This window comes from Culicoides brevitarsis, chromosome 1 (assembly GCF_036172545.1).
Source record: "Culicoides brevitarsis isolate CSIRO-B50_1 chromosome 1, AGI_CSIRO_Cbre_v1, whole genome shotgun sequence".
NCBI classification, from domain to species: Eukaryota; Metazoa; Arthropoda; class Insecta; order Diptera; family Ceratopogonidae; genus Culicoides; species Culicoides brevitarsis.
The window spans coordinates 3116525-3141680 of NC_087085.1; the positions used below are offsets into that span (position 1 = coordinate 3116525).

Genomic DNA, 25156 nt, shown 5'->3' on the forward strand with positions numbered 1-25156 from the left:
TAAAATAAAAGTACGATAAATTATTTTTTGAATCAAACAGAAGAAATAATTTTTCAAGAAATAAAAAATTAAATAAAATATCATAAAATTATAATAATTAAAAAAATTAAAATTTAAACAAAAATTTATGAAATTATTAATTTTGAAATAAATTTTTTGATAATAATTTATATTTTTTTTTTTTAATTGTATTTTGTGAGCCAAATTTTTTTTTTTTATAAAAAAAAGATAATAAAATATATTTAAAAAATTTTAAAAATATATTTTTATATAGGTACTTTAAATTTTTTCTAAAGTTGATGATTTTAATTTTTTTGTTTTCAAAAATAATGTTTAAAATTAATTCTTTTATTAATTATTTATTTTTTAATGAATTAATTTTTAATTATTTTTTTTAGATAATAAAAATGTTCAAAAAATTATAATTTAAACGAAAATTTATAAAATTTTAAATAATTAATTTTTTTCAATATTTTATTAAATATTTTTAATAAAATAATATTTTGTGAGACAATTTTTTCATATATTTTAATTTTTTTCAAATTTTTTAATTTCTTTAAAATTTGATAATTTTTACCAAATTATTATTTTTTTAAAATTATTTAAAATATTTTTGTATTTTTTTTGAAAAAAATTTTTTTATTCTTGAAATATTTTTTTTTAATTAAAAAAAAAGTTTAAAAAAAATATTTCATTTAATTTTTTCATTCAAGAAAACTTGAAATACACTCAAAAGAAAAAATGAAAATAATTAATTTACCTGAAACCGAGTTATTCTCTTCCTTGACATTATTGGCTGCCGGCTCCTCTTTACCGTTTCCCGTCACAAGAGTGTTCGTTTTGATTTGTCCCGCTGCATTTTCCAGCTTCAACGGCAACTTAATGCAATTTCCGCTGCCAATGACGCCCGTCGTATCTTCGATATCTTCGCCCGTGTGTCGTTGCAACCATGCCTTCTTCAAGTGACGCGGCGCTGTAAAGGAACTTGTTGTTGTTGTTGTCGTCGTTTGATTCGTCGTCGTCGTCGTCGATTGAGTCGTTGTTGTTACTTTCGGGGCTTCTGTCGTCGTATTTTGCAATTGCGGCGTCGACGGAGGAGTTGGCGTAGCTGATCCGCTATTCGAATTGTTGTTGTTGTTATTTGTCGCCTCGACGGATTTCGGGGTAATTCTTCCCTGCGGACTCGGCGTATCAACTTGCATCGGCTCGAATTTTGGTTTTTTCTCGTCCTGAGTTTCTTTTTGACTCAAATTCAGTTGCTGCGAATGAAGCAGCTCGATGGTTGTGTGTGAAATTTGCGACGAGGGCGGTTCCGTGCGCATCTTTTTCGTCTCGATCAAGCTCGTAACGGGGAATGGCGAGGCTTTTCGTCGTCCCGAGTCATTTTCGCGCGATTTGCTGCTCGAAGCGACTCCCAAATCCAAGGGTTGCGTTTGTTCGCTAACCGGAGAGGGACCTCCGCGCATCTTGGGACTCGTGCTGAAGTTTTTGACGACATCCAAGTGATGCGGCGAAACACCCGAGGTGTGAGATTCGGGCGGCGGCGGCAACGGACTTGAGGAAAGTTGCAATGGAATACCAGAAATTGGCACAGAATGAGTTTGGGGACGCAGATTTGACGTGGGCGATGGGTAAATTTGCTTCGTTTCGGGAGTTCGCGAGGTATGCGCCATGGGCGGACCGTAAATTTGCTGATGAAAAATGGGTTTGACTGCGGGATGCGGCTGCGGGACTTCTTGCGTTCGATTGTGCGGCGTGTGCATCGGCGAAGCGGGCTCCGGTTTGCCATAGACGTGAGATGGGGCGGGCGACGAGACTTTTTGTTTCGCCGGATTGCCGACGACAATCATGTTGTACGACGAATTTGGCGGCGTTTGACGATGACTTGGCTGCGGCGATTGTTTTTGCGATGGGGGTTGTTGTTGATTTTGCGGCGATGTCGAAATTGTGGCCAAACCACGTGCATAGCGATCGGAATTGTTCACAACGGGTGCCGACGGATACGAATCGTAAGCCGGATGATGCGAAACTGACGACGGAATATTCGCGTACGGCTGATGCAACGAACTTTTTTGCTGCGATGACTTTGTGTCGTGCTTCACGATGACGCCCGACTGACTATTTTGCTGCATTTCGTGCAGCAACTGCGGCGACGGATGCTCTTTCAGCTGTCCCTTGGAGTCTCGCGCGATATACGGCGCGAATGAATAGCCGATGGGCGTTATGCTGGCGGCATCTGAGCCCAATTTGTACAAATCTGGCTTCGCGGAGGGCGATTGTTGCTGCGGAATTGCCGCGTATTTTTGCGAATATTGCATCTGTTTTTGCTGTTGAGCTTGAGCTTGTTGCTGCGCTTGTTTTTGCGCCGCCTGCTGGGCCTGTTGCTGCGCTTGGGCTTGCACGTGGGCTTGAACTTGGGCATGCACGCGTTGTTGTTGCTTCTCAATTTCCGCTTGTTGACTCCAATCGAGCGGCATGCGCGACATGAACGAGTTGAAATAGTCATTTCGTTGCTTATCGAACTCCTTTCGACTGCGATCCGCTTGGTAGTTTGGGGGAATGCCAAGGGCGACTTTTCGTTGTGCCTCGTACAATTGCTGCGAATTCAATTGCGACAAGTTTTGACTACTTTTGCTAAGATCAGTTCTCGATGTTATGCTAATTGTGGCTTGCGTCGGAGGAACGGGCGGTGCTAACACAGATTGCGGCGCGGATGTCAACATGCCGGGCATGAGAATTGACGAGTGACTCAGGGGAGGATGAACGCTCAATGGCAACGTGCTGTTCCATGGTGATCGTTGCTGTTGCTGCTGCTGCTGTTGTTGTTGATGCTAAAAGAGATTAAAAAAGGGGATTAACTTCAGGAAAAACAACTTTAAAGTGTCAAGGGGGAAAATATTATAAATTGTACATTCGCAATTTTATACATTCTTGAAAAAAATCTTAAAAGCTTATGAAAAAAAATTATTTTAAAAAAATTTTTGAACAAAAAAAAATTCTTCTGATTTTTTTATTTTTATGCGTGAAAAATTAAAAAAAAAATAAAGCACTTACAAAAATATATTAATTTATTTTCATTTAAAATATTAAATTATTTTCTTATTTCATTTTAATAAATTTTAATTTTTAAAAATCATTTTAAATAATTAAAATTTGTTTCTATTTATTTTCTCTATTTTTCTATTTTATTATATTTTCTTAAATTTAATTTTAAATATTGATTTATTTTTGTCATTTTTAATAATTATTTATTTATTTTTATAATAAAAAATAGAATTAAGAAAAATAAACCAATTTCCTTTACAATAATTATAAAATTTGAAAAGGATTTATTTTTCAAAATATAAAATAAGTATAATTTGTGAAAAAAAAGTTATAGAAAAACCCCTTTCATAATTTTTAAAATAAAAAAAAATATTAAAATTCTTTTAATTTTCAAAGAAAAATATTTATCAAAAATTACTTATTTTTATTTTTGTTTTTTAATATATTGTTGTTCAAAAATTATTTTTTTTCATACATTTATTTCATTACATTTTTTTCAAATATTTAAATAATTAAAATTCATTTACATAATATCATTTTAAAACTTTGAAAAAAAAAGACGATAAAAAATTAAAATTTAATAATTAATTAAATTTAAAATCATTTTAAAAAATTATTTTTTTATTTTATATTAAGATAATTTGTAAAAAATAATATTTTTTTAAGTTGTAATAATAAAAAATTTAAATAATTTATAAAAACTCTAAGTACCTAAAGATTAAAATTTATTTTCAAAAATTAAAATTTTTCATTTTTTTATATAATTTTAAAGTTTAAAAAAAAAAATAAGATTTTACATATTTTATTTTAAGAAAATTTTAAAAAAATTATATTTTAAAAAAATATTTTTTTTTTAATTTGTGAAAAATAAAAAAAAATATATATAAGACAAATTAAAAAAATAATTCTAGACTTGAATTAAATTTATAAAAAAATATTAAACACTTTTAATTTAGATTTAAATTTTTGTTTTTTTTTTTTAATTTTTATATTTTTTTAAAATAAATACGAGAAAAAATTAAAAAAAAAATAAATAAATTTAAAAATTTAAGTTTAAATTGAATTAAAAAATATTTAAAATTGCTTATGTACGATTTATCATATCAACCCAACTTCGGATGTTTTTCTTACCTTTTCCTTTGCCCGCCTCAACGACTCTTCAAAATGCTCATCGACAGAACCTCCAGTTGCTATGACTATTTCTTGTTGTCTTTCATTCTGCTGTTGTTGGTGCTTTCTCTCTCGCTCGCTATCCTTATCCATACTTAACTCAGTTCAAGAAAAGGAGCGTCGTCGTCGGTTTCTACAGAAAAAAAACAAGAAAAAAAATTGAAATTAGACTCTTCTAGAATCGAGTTTGTCGTAGGTGTAAACAAAGACACCTCTTTTATCATTTGAAAGTATAATAAAATTGGAATAGTGACGCGCTATTGTATTTTTTCCAGCTTGCTCGAAACTTGCTTGAACAATAGAATTACTTTTTTTCTGCCTTTTTAGTTATTCTTTCAATTTTTTTTTTCATTATAATTTATGATCCATCACTCTCTTTATTTACACTTGTGCCATGGTCGTTTTTTTATTTACTTTCTTGTACAGTTAGACGACGTCATGAGTATACTGCCGGCTACTGTTTCCATTTCTCGTCGCACGCATGACCTCAAACGAAAGTGTCGAACAATAATTTTAAAATTAAATAAATGCATTTTTCGTGCTGCATGTAACGCTTCTGTGTGCCAAATAAATACAAAAAAAATCCGTTTAAAGGCAATTTTTATGGTCGGTCTAACAACTTTGCATGTGTGCCGTACTTTACTGCCGTGCCAACATACACAATTTATTTTATTGACTGAAAGATTGACAACTGACTGTTTAAAAGAGTGTAAAATAAAATTAAAATTCCGACATAAAAAAAAACTATGACATAATTCGCAGAAATATTTTACAATGTAATTTATAATAATAATGCAAAAAAAAAAGTAAAAAATGTACTTGTTGTTGGAAATTAGTGCCAAATTTTATTTTTATTTCAGGGGCGATGGATTTATTATTTTTGAATTTTTTTATTGATTTTTTATTAAGAATACAGGAAATGTGTGAAATGAGGAAAATTTTCAGACAGGAAGAATTTTATATTAAATTTAAAAATAAAAAATTATTATTAGAATTTATTTTTTTACTTAAAATAAATAGTTCAAAGTTAAATATTCATAATTTAATTTTTTAAATTTTAAAAAAATTTTTTTTTAAAATAAATTTTAAATATCAAAATAAATCAAAATTTAAAAAAAAAATTATAAAAAAAATAATTAATTATTTTCTTTGTTAAAAATTTTAATTATTATTACATATTTTAAAATTTATTTTAATTTTAATTAATTTATATTGAAAATTTATTTTTTTTTTTATAAATATTTTTTTTAAGTTATTGAATTTAATTCTTTTAATTTTGAATTATTAAAATAAATAAAAATAAAATTTTATTTTTTATTAATTTTTTATTTTTTTAATTTTTTATTAATTAATTAAATTTTAATTTAAAATTTTATTTTTTTTAATTAGCCTCGAATTAAAAAATCCTTCAAAATAAAAATGATTATTAATTTTAATTAAACATTTTTTTATAAAATTATTTAAATATTAAATTGTTTAAATAAATAAAAAAATATCTTATTTTTATAATTATAATTTAATTTTTAAAGAAAAAAAATAAAAATAATTAATTTTACATCATTAATTATTTAAAAATTATTTTATGAGAAATAATAAAAATTAATATTAAAAACGTTTTTAAAACTAATTAAAAAAAATTTAAATAAAAATTTAAAAAAATTAATTATTATTTTGATTATTTAATTTTGAATAATTATTTTTTAAATTCTTTATTAAATATTTATTTTAATTTTAATAAATTTTTTTTAATTTAATTAATTTATTGTATAAAAAATTAATTCTTGAGAAATAAAATAAATTACTTTAAAAAAAATTTAAAATTATCCTATTGTCTAAAAATAATAAATTTAAAAAAAAAATGTAAAATACCCTCATTATGATGATCAATGAATTTTAATAAATAACAATTGTCTATTTTTCATCAAAAAAATTAAATTTTAACAAGAAAACAACAAGAACAAGAATATTCACACAGGAAACGGGCAACTTGTATCAAACATGAATAAAATTTTAATTTATTTTTTTTAATAATCGCCAACAACATTCACTCACAAAACCTGTACGAGTCGAAAAAAAAATAATAATAATAAAAATACAATAACACACAAGAAAAGTCTAACGACCCCGAAAGAAGATTGTACTAATTATATATGCATGTTTCGCCATTGACTAATCATCGTGACACATTGTACAAGTAAATTATAATTTTTTTTTATAACATTATGATAATGTCGCAGAACAAGAACACCGTTTGTCGTCATAGAGAGTTTATTTTTTTTTTTAATTATGTGGTGTAACCGGTTTCCAATCATTGTCATTACCTTTGAACAACAACAACAACAAGTAGGCATAAATACACGTTTGTTGATGTTATAACATTATACAATCGCGACGCAAAAAAAAAACAAGAAAAGAATGAAAATAAAAGAGAAAATAAATATAACTTGGGTATTATGTATAAGAAGAAAAAATACATAAACATGAAATATATCCAGAAAAGCAATAAACATATTATTTATATCGCGTCGTTGCTTTATCATCTTTCTCTCTAACTGTCTTGGGCATTTATTATAATATTATAACTATTATAAAAATAATAATATTACGCGTCGTACATACGAAATGTGTATAAAGTAAAGTAAATACATAAATAAAAGAAGATATATAATGTTGTATTGCTTATTATTATTCACTCCGCCTTCATCCAGTTTTCAGTACAACGTGCTTTTTTCGTATTATAATTTCTTCTTCTTCTTCTTTGCTTTATTTTATTATTATTTCTTATTAACACGGTTTGTGGATATGAACGTGTCCGATCATTGATACACATTTAAAAGAAAAAGTACAACACAAATAAAATATTTATAATGCGATTATATAAGGCAGTTAGATTTTTTTTATATTCTTCATTCGATTGTTGTTTTAAATGGCTTTCGTGGAAATTTTTTGTAGATTATCTTTTGTTTATCTTCTTTTTATTTGTTCGTTTCTTTGATTTAAATTAAATTATAAAATAATTTAAATTGGTATTTTTTATTAAATAATTAAAATTATTTATTTTAATTATTTTTATTATATTAAAATTAATTTAATTTAAAATAATTTTTTTTTAAATTTTGGAGAAAATATTTATTAAAAAAAAATAAAAAAAATTTTTTTAATTTTTTTTATTAAATTATTAAATTATTTTTTTAATACAATTTTTTATATTATTATATTTTTTTAAATAAATAAAAATTAATTTAAAAAAAAAATTATAATTAAAAAAAATAATTTTTAATTATTTTTAATGAAAAATTTCAGAAAATAATTTTAAATAAAAAGTGTTTAATTAATTTTTTAGATAAAAAATTATAATTCAAAATTTTTTTTTATTTTTTGAGAATAATATAAAAATTGTTTTAAAAAAAATAAAATTATTAAATTAAAGCAGACATTTAATTTCTTAATTATTTTTTTATGATAAAATTATAAGAATAAAAAAATAACAATTAATTAAAAATTATTATTTTCTTAAAATTTCGTAATAAGAAAAAAAATTTTTTTTTAAATAAATTAAAAAAAAAAATAAATTCTGTTTAAATTTAGTATTTTTTTTCAAATTATTAAAATTAAATAAAAAAAAATAAATTAAAATTAATAAAAATTAAAAAAAAATATATTTTTATTATTTTCTTGAATAATTGTTTTATAATTTTATTAAAATTATTTTATATTTAATATTTTAAAATTAATTTATTTAATTAAATTTATTTAATTTTTAATAAAAAATTAAATTTTCCCATATTGTCTAATGGTAAGGATACCAACTTTATTCAATTAAAAAAAATATTTCTCGACAAGTTTTAAATTTTAAAAATTGATTAGTTTCGATGTTATCTGAATAAATCAAATCATGTAAGCATGAAAACAAAAGTCAATAAACGCGCGCGTGAACAATAGAAGAAAAAAAATGTTACAATATGATTAATTTTTAATGTTTGTTATTATGTTGCAGTTTTTTTATCGATTTTATTTTATTTTATTTAACATTCTAAGCATGACCTCCAAAGCTAATTATTATTTTTAATGCGATTTGAATCATTTCCTGCACCCTGTTTACACTTTTTTTTTATTTAATTTTATTATTTTGTTTAATTTCTCACGAACAGTATATATTTACACTTGTCAGCAATCATAAAATATACTGCAGAAGGTCAACATTTGAACAATATCTATATGTTTATATAAAACATTTGTGTATTATTTTTAGTACTTTTGTTTCGCGCACAGATTTATATTTAAATTCAATAAACTCACGTTTGTTTCCATCCACACACACAATTGGATTGTAAATTAACATTTTTCGAATTATATGATGTGTTAGCATTTTTTTTATTTATTTATATTTTATTTCTAGTTAAGTAGTGCACAATAATATTACAAGGAATGAAGGTATTTTGATGAGCAATGCGATTCTTTTTCAATAAAAAAATAGAGTTTTAGACTTGCGCGCTTACACAAGATATGCATGAAAGTGAATCATGCAAAAAATAAAAAAAAATATATAAATTTTGCTTAAATAAGCGAAATATGCTTGAAATTTTATCCTCTTTAATATTTTTTTTTGCAAAAATTGCAATTCAATAATTAAAAAAAAAAAATAATTGATAAAAATATTTAAAAAAATTTTATTTTATTAATTTTTGATTAAGAAAATTATAAAATTACGAATTTAAAATTATTTTTGACATTTATGTCAATTCAAAAAATTTCCTTTAAAAATAAAACAAAAGTTAATTTTTAATTATATTTAATTTAACAATGGAATAAAAAAATAATATTTTAATAAAAAAAAAAAAATTTTTTAAATTAAATAATTAATAATTTAATAAATTATTTAAAAAATATTATTTCTTTATTTTATTTATAATTTATTAATTTAATAAATAATATTTAATTTAAATTTAAAAATTTTAAAATAAATTATTATTTTTTAAATTATATTTAATTTAACAATTGAATAAAAAAATTAAATTTAATAAAAATTAAATTCAATAAAATTTTAATTAATTTTTTTATAAAAATCAAAAAAATTAAATTGAAAAAAAAAATAATTTTTAATAAAAAATAAATAAAAAAAATTTAATAAATTATAAAAATAAAAAAAATTATTAATTTTATAAAAAAATAATTAATTCAAAAATTAATTTTATTCAAATATTATTATTATTAATTTAAATAAAAAAAATATTAATTTATTTAATAATTAATTTTTTAAAAATTAAATTAAAATATTTTAATAATTAATTATTTTAATTAAATTAAAAAAAAAATAAAAAAAAATAATTAAAAAAATATTTTAAAAATTTCAGAATAAAAAATTCCGAATTCAATTATTATTTTATATTTCATTATTATTATTATTTCAACTTTTTTAAAGTAGGCCAAACTAGGAATAGCCATTAAACGTACAAACTCATGGAAACTACTTGACGTTACTTTGCCAAGTCGTTTCGAGAGAGAGATTGCAATATGCAAAAAATATCCATAACAACTTTTCAATCTATGAGTCGACGACGACGGCAACGTTGCGTGTATTGCAAAGTTTCTAGCGGCAACAGCAGCCGACGACGACGATATAAAACGACATTCGTGTCTTGCGCATATTTAACAAATCAATTTGAATAAATAAATAAATATAATTGACATGCATACGTAATCTCGCCTGTATTCTGGTTGTTGTTCGTCGATCGTCGTCGTCAATTTTTATTATTATTATTTTTTTTTTGAATATTATGAATTTTTTTACTCGATCGCGACGTAGCGTAAAAATATTTTATTATCGGTAATTTATTTCACTTTTTTTAGTCATCAGACAACGACAATGGGAATGACAATAGCAATAATAATGATAATTAACATCAACAACAACAACACACAAAGTAAATAGCGAGAAAGAAACTACAAAAAATTCAATGTTATTTATATACCGTGTCGTCTGTGTGAATGACAGAAAATTGTTGTAACGTAACCAAAACTATTATGTTATGTACGAATGTTTAGTAAATGTTATATTATTGTTTTTTTACACTCTATGTACATTTTTTTTACACGTTGTACCGAAATACAAATTTATATACATCATATATAAATATAGAAAGAAGAAAAAAAAACGTAATAATAATAGGTCAGTGACTGCAGTTAAGTTTTTTTTTGTTATTCTTCGTACTTTTGTGTATTTAATGATATTTATGCGCACACGAATACAAAGTGGTTAGGCATGTTTTTGTTCCAGATTAACTTATTATTGCCTTTTTCTTTTATTTTTTTCTTCAAAATTAAATCCGTACAAATTATTTATTACACTTTCTGTATGGCGACGAGTCTTTTTTTTATGAGTAAGTATTAAATTGAAACAATCTTTATCATTTATTTTTTTGTTCATTATTTATTATTGTTATCTGTTTTTTTTTTCAGAGCTGAAACTTGATCTCAATTTTAACGGAATGATGATTGTTTGTACGGTAACGAGTTTAATAATATTTAATAAAAATATTTATTTATACGCAGAAAGAAAAAGGGATTTAATAATAATAAACAACAACATACAAACAATAAATGATGATGCATGTTATTTATTTATTATTATTATTATTATTTTGATGAATAATAAGTCAAGTATGTTGTTTATGAGTGTGGTGTATTTTTTAAATTTTATTTTTTTTTGTAATTTATTTGATGTAAATAATGGATTTATTGAGAATTTTGTAAAAAAAATATATATTTTTTTAAATATAATAATTTTTAAAAAATGCTTTATTAAGCTTAAAATTTTATTTAATTAATTTAAATTATTCAAAAATTACTTAAAAAAAATATTTTAAAAAAAAAAAATAATTTAAAATTTTTAATTAGAAATTTAGTTTGATTTTAATTTAAAAATTGATAAAATTCAAAACTAAAGTTTTTTTTATTATTTGAATAAAAATATATAATTTAATAAATAAATTAATAATAAAAAAATAAAAATAAAAAATTATATATGATTAATATTTTTTTTTCATCATGTAATTTATAAAACTCTATATTTTTTAATTTTTATTAATTTTTAAAACATTAATTTTATTATTTAAAAATTTTATTTTTTTTTAATAATTTTAATTAAGGAATTAATTCAAATCAAAAACAAAATTTAAATAATGAAAAATTAAATTATTATAAAAATTAAATTAAAATAACTTTTAAGTAGAAAATTTATTTTAAATTTAATTAAAATAAATATAATTCTTAATTTTTAATTTATTTTTTTTTTTAATTTAATTAATTTTTAGTTTAATTTATTATTTTAATAAAAAATTATAATTTAATAAATTAAATTTTTCATAAATTTTATTTTTGATTCAAATGAATTCCTTAATTTTAATTAATAAAAAAAAATGAAAAAAAAATGAATAATGAAAATTATAAAATATAGAATTTTATAAATTATATGATAAAAAATATTCATAATATATATTTTTTTTTATTTTTATTAATTTTTATTTTATTTTATTTAATTTATTTTCGTAGTTTTTATTATTTTTAATTAAAATCTATGAAATAAAATAAAATTCAATTAATAAATAATTAATAAAAATTATAAAAATCTTTTAAAAACTATTTAAAAATTTATTATTAAAATTAAAATAAATTTAATATTTTTTTCTTTAATAAAATTAATTAAATCAATAAATAAATAATTATTTAATTAATCAAATTAAATTACATCAATAAAACTATACATGTATTTCATCATTTAATCATTAATTAAGTGTGAAACGACGCACAAACAAACAAAAAAGTCTGTTCTAATAAAAATTAACCTTTCAAGGTTACTTTTGCGGTCTATTATTATAATTGAATGTTAATGTTAATAATGTATTCTAAATCAAATTTGTACAATTACAATAAAAATGGTTTTTTTATTACACATTTTGCATGAAGGTCTTCCAATGACTAATTTGCCCTAGAAATTGTTTATCAGCGTGCAACAACTTTTAAATTATTATTATCTTGATAACCTCTTTCGCAGTCATAATAAATTGAAACATCGCGATAACAATTTTTTTATTTATTTATTTGTTTAATTTTTTTTATTAAATAAATAAATAAATTTATGGAAAATTCCCAAAAATTAAAAAAAAAATAATTAAATTATAATTCTATTTGCATCACGCTATCATCAGACAATGTGTCTAAATGTACTCTTATTATTTGAATAATTTCGCAGTCGGGTGTCTGTCTACAGAGGAGCGACAAAAATAAAAGTACATAACTTGTATATGTAAAATTTCCCACATATAGAGGAGCGTGGGTGCGTGCCAAAGGTATATATCATCATCAACGTCGTACAAAAAGGTAAATAAATAAAAAAAAAGTTACATGAGTGTGTGTGTGTAACTTTTTACAATAATAATACGATTTTATATTGAAGTTGCGAATTTTGTTATTTTTTTTTGTTCGCAAAGCATAATTTAATGGTTATGTTGGTGTTGCCGGTGCCCAACCCTAATTAACAATTTTTTTTTTGCTTTAAAACGAGAATTTTAATAAATTTTTCGAGGAATGTGTGGCTTTCATTAAAAATGGCTCACGGGCAGGCAGGAATGCAAGCGAGCGCGCCGCAAGCGACTGAAAGCAAGATGAAACGTCATTGAAAAGTATTTTTTAATATTATTTATTTCCAGGTATCTTGCTTGCATCACGCAACAACAAAAAAAAATTTCCATTGAATCCAGTTTTGTTAGGCATTCATCCAGGAAACCATCATCGGAGCGAAAAAAAAAACATAAAAATGTGCATGGAACAATTCAAACTATGTCAAAGGCACATAACGCAATAAAAAAAAAAATAATAAAAAAAAACAAAAGAGACACACAAAATGCATTTATTTAAAGCGAACCGGCATCATTAAACTCGGCACACACGGAGAGAGAGACACAGACGAAATCAACCTACTTGTTCAAACGAATCAATTAATTTCCCTTCCATATGACCCCCTATTATATTGCAATTGCGGCACATAGCAGCTACCTATTTATTTACTCTCCCAGTTGTGTGCAGCGCAAGTACATAAGCGTTTTGCTCGAACATCACGAACATTCAATTTAAATGCATGCATTCATGAAAGTTGTATGGGAGAAATAATAATAATAGCAGCAAGAAGAATAGCAGAGCACAGGAAAAAATATTCTCTGTGTACAAAGTGCAGGAAAAAAGGAATAAAAAGAGAGTGTAACCGGACAGAGATGTTCAATTTATTGCTTTTTTATTATTTTATTTATTTATTTTTTTTATGAGGGATTGAAAATTTTGAAGATTTTTTAAATAGGATTTTTTTTTATTATTTTTAAAATAATTATTTTGAATAATAAAATTTATTTTAAAATAATTATTATTTTAAAATTATAAATAAAAATTTTTTTTAATAATTTTTTTTTTTTTATTTTTAATTAATTATTAAATTTTAAATATTACTTATTATTTTTTATTAAAATTATTTTTTTAATAAATATTTTTTTTATTAATTTAATTAAATTTTAATTTTTAAAAAATATTTTTTTTTATTATTTTAAAAAATTAATTATTTATTTTTATTAAATTAAAAAATTTAATTATTTTTAAAATCGTTTAATTTTTTAATTATTTAATATTTTTTAAAATATTTTTTTTATTTTAATATTTTGTTAAAAATAAATAAAATATTTAAATATTAAATTCATCTAAAAATTAACTTAAAAAAATTTATTAAATATTTTTTAAAATAAAGAATTATAAAATTATAGAAATGAAATTAAATGTAGAATTTAAAAAAAAATCTATTGAAAAATTATAGTTTTAAAATAAAATATAAAAAATTCAGTTAAATAAGTTCTAAAAAAATTTATATCGAGATTTTATTTTTTTAAATATTTATAAATTTATTAAAAATATCAATAAATTCATTTTTATGCAATTTAAATTTTTTTTAATATTTTTTAATTTTTTCTAAAAATATTTTAAATAATATTTTTTATTTAATAAAAAATTAAAAAAAAAAAATATTTTTAAATAAAATTTTCAAAATTTAAATTTTTAAAAATGCAAAAAATTAATTTTAACAAATTTCTTCTTCAAACTGTCAAAAACTACACAAACACACCCAAATAAAAATTAAATACCAAAATATCGATTTTCTGTCATTGATCCCAACATTTTTGTACCTAACCCCGATCAAAGACTAATGAACAAAAAAAGGTTATTTCTGTGTAGAAAAATCAATCATTTTCGGGGCACTTTTCCTTTTTGGATTCCTGACATTTTATTTAATTATATCCATGTACTCGACGAACATCGATGCGAACTAAATAATCAAAATAAATTATCTGAACAACGATTTCTTGGGGCACTGACGAATTAACATCTTATTCATCACTCGAATTTCGTGGAAACAATAAAAATAACAAAACACAGTCCCAAATTCAAAACAAAGAGCCCCATTTCCGAGAAATAAATTAACATCATGATAAGATTCTCTTTAATAAATAAAATATAAACAATTTTTGATGCTTCTTGCGACTTGAGGAACACTGCTCGATGTCGTACCTATTCTTCTTTTTCGCAAAGTTATTACCATTTTATAATGTTATGTATATTTTAGCACAGAAAACTCATTCTCTTCTCGGCTACACGACAAAAACGACGACGACGGAAAATAAGAGGTAGAATCTTCTCCGCTGACTAAATGTTTTTTTTTTCGTCGTACGGAAAATGTTTATATATAAAATAGATGGGTAGACACATGATGTGCCTGTTAAAATGATTTTATACTCTTATTTCTTCTTTTCACTCGTTCAACGTAGCGTCATAGAGGCATATGCCACACATGAGTTTTTTTTTCGTATTTGGCAAAAAATTATATTTCAACCTTTTTGCACGCTACACAGAAAATTCGGAACGAAAAAGAACAACAACAACAACAATTGCGCCTACAACATATCAGACATAACACATTTGTTATGTTGTTGCCTATGTTCGAGCGCTGTGGTTGTTGTCTGTAAAAGTAAAGCAAGGCAAAGAAAACGAGGGAACCACAAAATACGAAATAAAAAAATCTCTCTGTGAATTTCGTATTGAGCTTATCGCTGCTGTACTGGGGGGTTATTTTATTTATTTTCGCTTTTTTTTTTGTGTACGTTCTAAGTAGACTTGCTTGTACATATGTAGTCGTAACCTTCCACAAAAAAAAAGTATTTTTTCGTGTAAGCCGATTTTTTTCCGCATTTCACAAAGAGAATACTTCTAAGGTTTTTTTTCGAACTTTAATTCTTTTATATTTTATTTTTTAGAGAATGGAATTTCCAGAAGTCACGATTAAAAAATTATTATCAATGGTTGAACGTGTTAATAAGTGTGTTGTTAATTAACAATTTTGAGTTTTAGATAGATAGAAACGTGTGAAGTGATAAAAAAAAATATTTTATAAATTCATGAAATTAAAAAAAAATTATTGAAAAAAGTACTAAAAAGTAAAAAATAAGATTTTTAAATAATAAAAAGATTTTTTTTAATTTTAATTTTTTTTTTCATTTTTTTAATAAAATAAAAATATTTAGTCAATAGATGGCGCTTTAATTTTTTTTATATTTTTAAAAATTTATAAAAAAAATATTTTTTTTTTGACAAAAAATACAAAAAAGTAAAAAATAAGATTTTTATTTTACTTTATATTTTAATTTTTTTTTATTTTTAAAAAAAAATAAAAATATTTAGTCAACAGATGGCGCTTTAATTTAAAAAAAAAATATATATTTCATAGATTTTAAAATCTCATGGAATATTTTAAAATATTTTTTTAGAAATTAAAAAAAAATTTGAGTCTGAAGTCAAATTGTTCAAAAATTTTTAAATCATTTAAGAACTTAATAAATGAACTTAAAGAAACTAGATGGCGCTTTAAAATTATAAAAATTTGTTTTAAATTTTTTAAAATAAATTTTCAAGGGTAAATTAAAAAAAAAAAATTTATTATTTCTTATATGTTCTCAAAAAAATAATTTAAAATTTTATTTTTTTTTAATTTATCAAATTTTAAACCAAAAAGTATAAAACAAAAAGTTAGTTTAAAATTTTTGCGAATTTTTACTAAAAATTTGTTCAAATAATTTTTTTTTCTTATTTCTTAAATTTTTTTATAATTATTTTAGAATTTTTCATAGTAAAATTGAGTTTATAATTAATTTCTTATTTTATACATTTTAGTTCAAAGTTTGAAATTTTAATAACTTTAGAAAAAACTTCAAAAATTATAAATAATTTAAATTAAGGTTCAAAAAAAAATTTTGTTAAATTCTAAAAATTTTTTTAAAAACATTTCAAAAAGCCTTAAAGACTTCATTTAAAAAAATAACGCGCCATCTATTGACTAAAAATTTTTAAAAATACTTTAAATTCAATAAAAATCACATAAAAACTTGAGTTTATCGAAAAAATTCCATTTCGAGTGTTGGAATGAGGTCTTTATCAATCGATAAAAGTACCTCGCGCTCAATTTCCTTTTAAAATGTCTTTAATTATACAAAGCTCGTTATTACTATATTATAACGTTACACGCATTCATAATGTAATCTCATGTTTATTTAAATCAGTTTCTGTATGAGGAACGAGCGAGACATTCTCCAAAGCAGCAGTCTGACTAATACTTTGTTAAATAATTTGCCTTTTCTCTATTATTAATTTTGTTTTGCGTACGATGCCAGGCACATTAAAAGTTCAGAACGGGCGACGATGCAGAGCGAAAGAGAGAGAGAGAGAGAGAGAAATTATTAATGCCTGATAGACGTGTGTAACCTTAAACATGTCATGTTTTATTACTTGCAATATATTTTATTCCGTGTGCCAGCCATGACGTTTCAGAGATTGTGCTCCATTTACTCGTGTGTAGGTAAAATTCATGGCACACATGTTCAAACAGAGTAAATCATCTCGCTCGGTCTCTATCATGATTATTATTATTGTTATTATGTGCAAGTATTCCGAAATTTTGCAAGAGTCTCTCTTTGTGATGAGATAAAATTGCAAATTATTTATATCTTTATATGCAGGAATCTTTTGTGCGACGTCGGATTTTGAACAGATGATTTTTATGGGAGACATATTGATGACTTTTACCTAGCTTTCGGCAAAAATGATTCATTTTGTGTGGTTAGAGGCAGCAAGAAATGCTTTGATGTTCGGTTTCGAGCTATTTCTGCTGTAATCTGGATTTATCTTGAATATTTTAGGCATTTTATATGGTTTTAGTTTCGAGAAATTAAAAACCTTGAATATTTATGTCCTTTTGCTTCTTGGAAAAATGTTTATTTTTATACTCGTGTGTCTTTGATTTTTTTATAGATTTCATTGGAATTCAATAGAATATATTTTAATTAAATTAATGAAATAAATTAAATTTATTAAAATAAAAAAATAATTTAATTAAATTTTTTTTAAATTTTTTATTAATAAAAAATAAAAGAATAAATAAAATTTTAATGAAAATATTTATTTGATTTGAAAAAATTATTCAAAAAAATTAATAAAAATTTCTTAATATTTTTATAAAAAATTTGTTTAAATTCAAAAATTAATTTAAATTAAAAAAAAAATAAGAAAAAAATTAATTTTTTATTTAATAAAATAAAATTTTCAATTTTTTTTTCATTGTAATTCAATATTTAGAAAAATCTAAAAAAAGAGTAAAATTTATCCAAAATTTAAAAACTTACAAAAAATTAATTAAGTTCTAATTTTTTTAATTAAAAATAAATATTTTCATTAAATATTTAGAATAAAATAATATTTTAAAGAAAAAAAATAATGAGAATTTTTATTTTACTTTTTTTTTTAAATTTTTCTTTTAGAAATTAATTTTCGATTTAAAAAAAATAATGAAAATTTTTAATTTTTTTTTTTGAAAAAATTGTTCATTAAAAAATTAAGTAGTTTAAAAATTTTTTAAAAATTAAATTAATATTTTTTATTACAATTGAAATTTCATTTTTTTATTAAAAATTAATTTAAATTAAAAACTAAAAAAAAAATTATTTAAATCCAATAAAATTAATTTAATATAATAATTTTTTTTCTTTTCATTTTAATTTCTTAATATTTAAGATTTTTTTAAATTAAAAATTTTTTAAACTTAAAAAAAAATAAATTTCACTTAATTAAGAAAAATCAATTATCAATTTTTAAATAAATTTTAATAAATTTCCTTAAAAGGAATAAAAATAAATATTTCCCATTTTTACTCGCACTTCCATAAAAAAAAAATAAAAAAACCTGATTCTCTAATAAAATGTCATCTTTCGACATCTTTTTCGATGAATCACGATCCGCAGTCGATTAATTCTCTTACTTTGTTGCCAATGAGAACCTTTTTAAATTAAGTACATAAAAAAAATCACAATAAAACCAGTTATTGTTAATAATTACGAGCGAGAGAAAGAAAAGAGAATAAAAAAAATATAACAGGTTCGTTAACATCATTATAAAATAAAAAAAAAGATATAAAAAGTATTAAATTATTTATTTATAAAGGAAAGGAAATGTTTTATCAAAATGTGTGTCTGAATTTATGGGAAATGACCAAACAACAACCTAACCGGCAAAACGTTCAATCTATTTATCTCGTATTTATTTTTTTTTATTTTTTTGGTTATAAACATGAATATTCATATTAATATTTATTTACACACCATGCCATCCACACACCATTTTTTTTTCTTCTTCGACATGAATAATAATAATAATAAAATATCGCATCCTACGAAAATCAAGTTTTTTTTGCACAATATATATTTTTATATGTAACTAATTTATATAACGACGTAACATAATAAAATACATAAAAAAAATGGAGAAAAACCGGCAAAAGAAGATAATGATGATGATGGCAACTTTTTCTCTTCTCTCTCTCCTCTTTCTACATAATTTTATCGTCTTCGTCATCATGGCATGGCAGAACCAGAACAACAACACAGACAAAGTTGTGCGAAAGGAGAGCAAGAAATAACAAAAAAAAGTTACTTTGCTGAAAATAATGCGAAGAGAGACGACAACATCGTATATTGACCATTTTTGTTATGTATGTTGCCTCATTTCTTCGGCTCGAATTGTACATAAGCAAGAAGAAGAAGCGAGTTTACTGACATGATGATGGAGGAAAAATCTTTGCAAAGCATGAAAGTTGTTATTATTAATTTATGCGCTACACGAGGAAAGGCTTTGTTTTTCGGGGATGTCGACGACGAAGACAACGACGACGACGCGGCAAAATGTTAGGAAGTTAAATTATTGTATTGTCTTCAGTTGTGAATTCATGTAGGTAGAAACTTTGGTAGAATGAACGAAAATGTCAGGGTTATTCACGGTAATGACTTTGAAGCAGATCTATAATCACTCAAAATAAACGACTTTGTAGTGTAATTTATTGTAAGTATTAGGATGGAGTGATTTGGAAAAGTTTTTCATGTTACAAATTTTTTTTTTTAAATTTAAAATGAATTAAAATTAAATATTTTTGTTTAATTCTCACTTTAAATAAACTTGAATTAGCAAAAATGCGATTTTCAAATTTTTTAACGGTAAATTTTTAAATTGACATCTACAAATTTTTATTTTTCAAAATCTTTTAATTTTTGATAATTTAAAAAAATTAAGATTTTGATCTCATAAAAAAAATTATGAAAAAAAAAATTTTAAATAAAATAAAATTTAATATCTCTAAATAAAATTTAAATTAAAATTTAAAAAATTAATTAAATTTCTAATAATTATTTAAAAAACTTAATTGATTAATAATTTAATTAATTAATTAATTTTTCAACAAAAACAAAAATATTTCAAATCTTAAAAAATTTGAATGAGCAAAAGGCGATTTCCAAATTTTGTAACTGTCAGTTTTTAGTTTGAGATATACAAAATTTGACTTAAAATTTTACAGTTTTTAAAAGTAAATTTCCTTTTAGAATTTTTCTAAAAATAATTATTTGAATTAGCATGAAAGCGATTCTCAAAATTTTTAACGGCAAATTTTTGAATTGACATTCACGAAATTTGACTTAAAATTAATTATTTATTTTAAACTTTTAATAAAATAAAATTCAAAATCTCAAAAAAAAAATTAATTGAAAAAAAATTTATTAATTTAAAAAAAAAAAATTTTTAAATAAAACAAAATTTTTAAATCAAAATTAAAAAAAAAATGAGCAAAAGGCACTGTCAGTTTTTTTGACATTTACGAAATTTGACTTAAATTTAAAAAGTTTTAAAGTAACAAAGCAATCAAAATTTTTAAAAAAAAAATGTTTTTTTAAAAAATTTGAATGAGCAAAAGGCGATTCTCAAATTTTTGAACTGTCAAAATTTGACTTAAATTTATTTTTTTTTAATTTATTGTATTTGAACAAATAAATTTTATTTTTGAAATTAAATTTTTCAGCATTTTACAAAAAAAAATATTATTTGAATTAGCAAAGAAGCGATTTTCAAATTTTCAACTGTCAATTCAAATTGACGTTTAAAAATTTTTTAGCTTTTAAAATATCAAAACTGTCAAATATTTAATTTAAAAAAAATAAGTTTTCATTAATTTTCTGTAAATTTTTAGAACTTTTAGAATTTTGAAAAATAAAATATTTGGAATGAAACATGAAATTTTTTTCCGAATCGCATCAACCTAATTAAGGGTACTTTCAGTCAAGTATTTTTTTTTGTTCCATCAAATGAAGGAAATTAACGAATCGTAACGTCGATTTCATTAATTTCATTAGCAAACTCATAACTGTTAGAATTTCAGTTTCTAACACAAAAAGCGGGGCGAAAATGGAAACAAATCATCTTTAATTATAGCGAAATATCTATTGAAAAGTGCCAATAAATCCAGCCAGAGTAACACATTTTCCCATGCCTTTCGCATTATTTAGTCGCACACATAATTTAATATATAGCAAAAACACGTTCGCTGCATGTGCGATACGATAAGAGGCAAAGTGACAAGCCATCTCTATAATAAATGTGAGCACACTTTAGGCTGGCATCATTCATGTGTGTTTTTTTTTGCCAGCTACCTATATAATTTCGTAAAACCAGTAAAACATTCAGTCGGGTACGAGGAGTGTGATGATGATAATAATAATAATATATCGGAAAAAGGTATGTAAAACGTGTTCAATTGAAGAACTCGTATTTTTCGTACATATATGGAAATTGGTATAATATATCAATATTTTTATTGCTCGTGTATTTTTGCTCTACTACTGCGAATTGCATGAGTGCCCGTAAATACATTAAATTCAAACGAGTTATTTTTTTTTTCACTTACTATGAAAAAGAAGTAAGCATGACAAAACTATGGGCAATTTTTTTCCAGTTATTTACGAAAAAAAAATAAAAAAAATCGAAAACCTGTTTTGTTGTTGTGATAATTTATTTTTAGTTCTCTCTACGTTTCGTGTTACCCTTCCTTTTTTATTTTTTTTTTTGTTGTTGTTATGAATATTATAATTGATTGATTAACCGATGAAATTTCACCGGTTGAAAACAGGTTTGGAATGCACCTCCATATATAAATATTTAATGAGATGACTGATTTTTTGTGTCTTGCTCGCACATATGGTGTGCACGATGACGAGCAACAAAAAAAAACGTTAAATTTATCGATTTAATTTTTTTTATTGTTGTGTGAAGCACGTTTTTCGATTGTTATGTAAAAAAAATTGAAGATTTATAAAATTTTTTTAGGAATTAGGATTTGATTGATTTTTATGACTTTTTATGGAAGGGAATTATTATTTTTATCTAAAAAAAAAAAATAAAAAAAATTTGAACATGTCTCTTGATATTTTCTTTCTTTGTCTTGACATTTAAAATGATTCAGTGAAGCGAAAAATAATTAAGTTAAAACATGTTATTACTGAAATTTGATGGCGACATGTGAAGTTTATTGTCTCTGAAGAATACGTTCGATAAAATATAAAAAAAATAAAAAAATTTTTTTTTAATAAAAAAAAAAATTTTTAAATAATTTTTGATAATTTAAAAAATTAATTAAAATTAATAATTAATTAATAATTAAATTTAATTAATTAAATTTATAGTAAAAATTATATTTTATAATTTAACGGGTTTTTTTTTAACTTAAGTACTATGAAAAAAAAAATAATTAAAAAATAATTATTTACATTAAAAATAATTTAAATTATAATATTAACAATTAAAAATCAATTTTAATTTTTTTCTGTTATTTTTAGATAAAAAGAAATTTCGTGTAATATTGAAAATTTTTTGTCGTAAGATTGTAAAGTCATTAAATTAAATTTTGTTTATTTTTTAAATGATTAATAATTTAAATTTTGTACTAATATTTATTTATTAATTTTAATTATTTAATTTATTAATTCAATGAAAAAAATAATTAATAATTAAAAAAAATAAATATTAAATTTAAAAGTTAAAATTTAATTTAATTTAATTTTAAAAATATGACGAAATTTAAAAATAATTAAAAATTAAACTATTAAATTTATTTTTAAATAAAATAAAAGTTTTTTAGCATATTTTTAAGTTTTTAGGGCTTAAATATTTTATTATTTGATTTTTTATGTTTAAAAATTTGAGGGTTATAATTTTTTCTTTTTTTGAAAAAATCTTTTAAAATTTTTATTTTTTTAAATTTAAAAAAAATTAAAAAATTTTTTTTTTAATTAATTTAAAAAAGTTTCAAGATAATTAATAAATATATTTTTTTTAAATTTTAAATATAATTTAAATAAAAAATAAATTAAAAATAAAAAAAAACAATAAATTTTTTTAAATGTTTAAATTTGCCTAAAATTATTAAAAATTATTAATATTTAAATATTTTTAAATTAATAATTATTTATTTCGTTGAATTAATCAATTAATTAAAATTTTAAAAAAATATAATTTAATTATTTAAATTAAAAACATTTAAAAAATCAATAAAATTTAATTTAATGACTTAACAACTTTACGACAAAATAATTGAAACTCTTTTTATTTCATCATTACACGAAACTTCTTTTTATCCAAAAATAACAAAAAAAAAACAATGAACCTCATTGAAAAATTAATGACAGTAAGTTAACGTCAACAAAACTGTTAACGACATCGATTAACCTTCTTCTTCATTTTTTGTATTTTTTCTCCTTCAACACCGCGCCATTGTTACTCATTTCTCGCAGATTGACATTAAAATCATTTATTTACCATTTACATGAATGATGATGATAATATTAATCAAGCGAGTCGATGAGAAACGAGTACAATGCTAAAGTTGCCCAAACCACGGACCGTTGAATTGTCGTTGATCCACTTTCACTGTGCTTGCTACAGAAGTTCTTTTGCAGATTATTATTACTTCGCGTACAGACACCTTTTTTTTTGTAAAGTAACATTTATTTACACACGCCTTATTTATTCCCTCCTGTTTTATATCATTAAGTCAGGTTGCTGAAAAAAAACATGTTTCGAATGGTTATTTTATTAGCTTTATATGGAAACCGTATACCGTTTAAATATAAATGATTATCATTTCTTTCTCTTTTTATGTTTTTCATTTTTTTTTTTTTTGCAAAAAAACGTAATAAAAAATAAAACTCGTTAACTACCGTTTCAAATGTTTCGCGTTGTTGTTGTAAGTAGTTGTTGCTAAATCATCATCAAACCAAAAAAAAAAAAAATTGTAAAAAAACTGGAATTTATTTTTCCCCATGGTTCTTCTGTAACTAGCCCAAATTAGGCGTTTTGTTTGTTTAAACAGCCGTACAGCGACATTTTAATGCACATAATAAATTTTGTCACATTTGTCATGTGGTCGTTTACACGCCATGCCTGTTCACTACTTTACATTCGTATGCTAATAAATTTAAAATATCGTGATATTTCTATAAATGTAGCAAAAGTAATCAACAAAAAAAAAACGGAGAGACGAGAAAAAAACTAGTTTATAAATATTATTATTATTTTGCGCTGACTAATCAAGTATATCACCTCTGTATTATATTTCCAGCCATGTGTCGGCGAATATTTAAATAAAGCACGAGGAAGCTATTTAAGCAAAAAAAAAAAAAAAAGTTAATACAGATAAATGGGTTTCAGTGTTATTTATTCATATTCATGAAAAAACAACAAAAAAAAATTCATCTCTCTCTATGAATCATGTTTATTTAATTAGAAAGCTGAGACAAATATGACTTTTGATGTAATTTATTGCTCTTTTGTAAATTGATAAAGACGAGAGTAAATTTAATTTATTTATTGACAATGTTGCTGTTAATTGAGTTTGTCTCTCTCTCCACTCGCTCGCTCGTCGCATACCGAGAACTAACGAAATAGATATAAATGTTCAAATGGAGGAAAGTTTATCTTCATGCACTTTGTATTGGAGTGAACGACAAATTGCATTAAAACGAGTGGTTTTGCTGTGATAAACACTTCTGAGAATGTGATTCGGATTATGATGATAAAAATTTTTCTTATCAAATTTTATTTTTAAAAAAAGGGGTTCAGATTTGTCTGTCTGATATAAAATTAATTTGAGGTTATTATTAAAATAAATTAAAATAAATTAAATTAAGTAAATTAAATAAATTAATTAAATTAAATTAATTAAAATTAAAAAAAAATAAAAATATTACTATAATAAAAAATAAAATTATAAAAAAATAAAAATTAAATTAATAAATTAAAAAAATAATTAAAATAATTAAGAATTTTCGTTAAATTCATTCAATTAATTATTTTTTTAATTAATTAATTATTAAATATTATTTTATGAATTTAATTATTTATTTTATTATTTTTAATTAATTTAAAAATTTTAATAAAAATTCTGTAACAAAGTCTTTAAAATAATTCAATAAATTATTTTTTTGTA

The 25156-nt window shown here is 22.2% G+C and overlaps 1 protein-coding gene across 2 annotated transcripts in view; it reads right to left on the bottom strand.

The window, feature by feature from the left end:
* LOC134837130 (lysine-specific demethylase 3A) overlaps positions 1-25156 on the bottom strand; it is a 42935-nt gene that overhangs the window by 5753 nt on the left and 12026 nt on the right. For both annotated transcript variants that reach the window (XM_063852461.1, XM_063852460.1), the window contains exons 2-3: positions 4177-4348; positions 761-2831 (exon numbers count right to left, since the gene is read on the bottom strand). In XM_063852461.1, coding sequence (XP_063708531.1) covers positions 761-2831; positions 4177-4308 — 2203 coding nt within the window. In that variant the 5' untranslated portion in view covers positions 4309-4348. The remainder of the gene's footprint in view (positions 1-760; positions 2832-4176; positions 4349-25156) is intronic.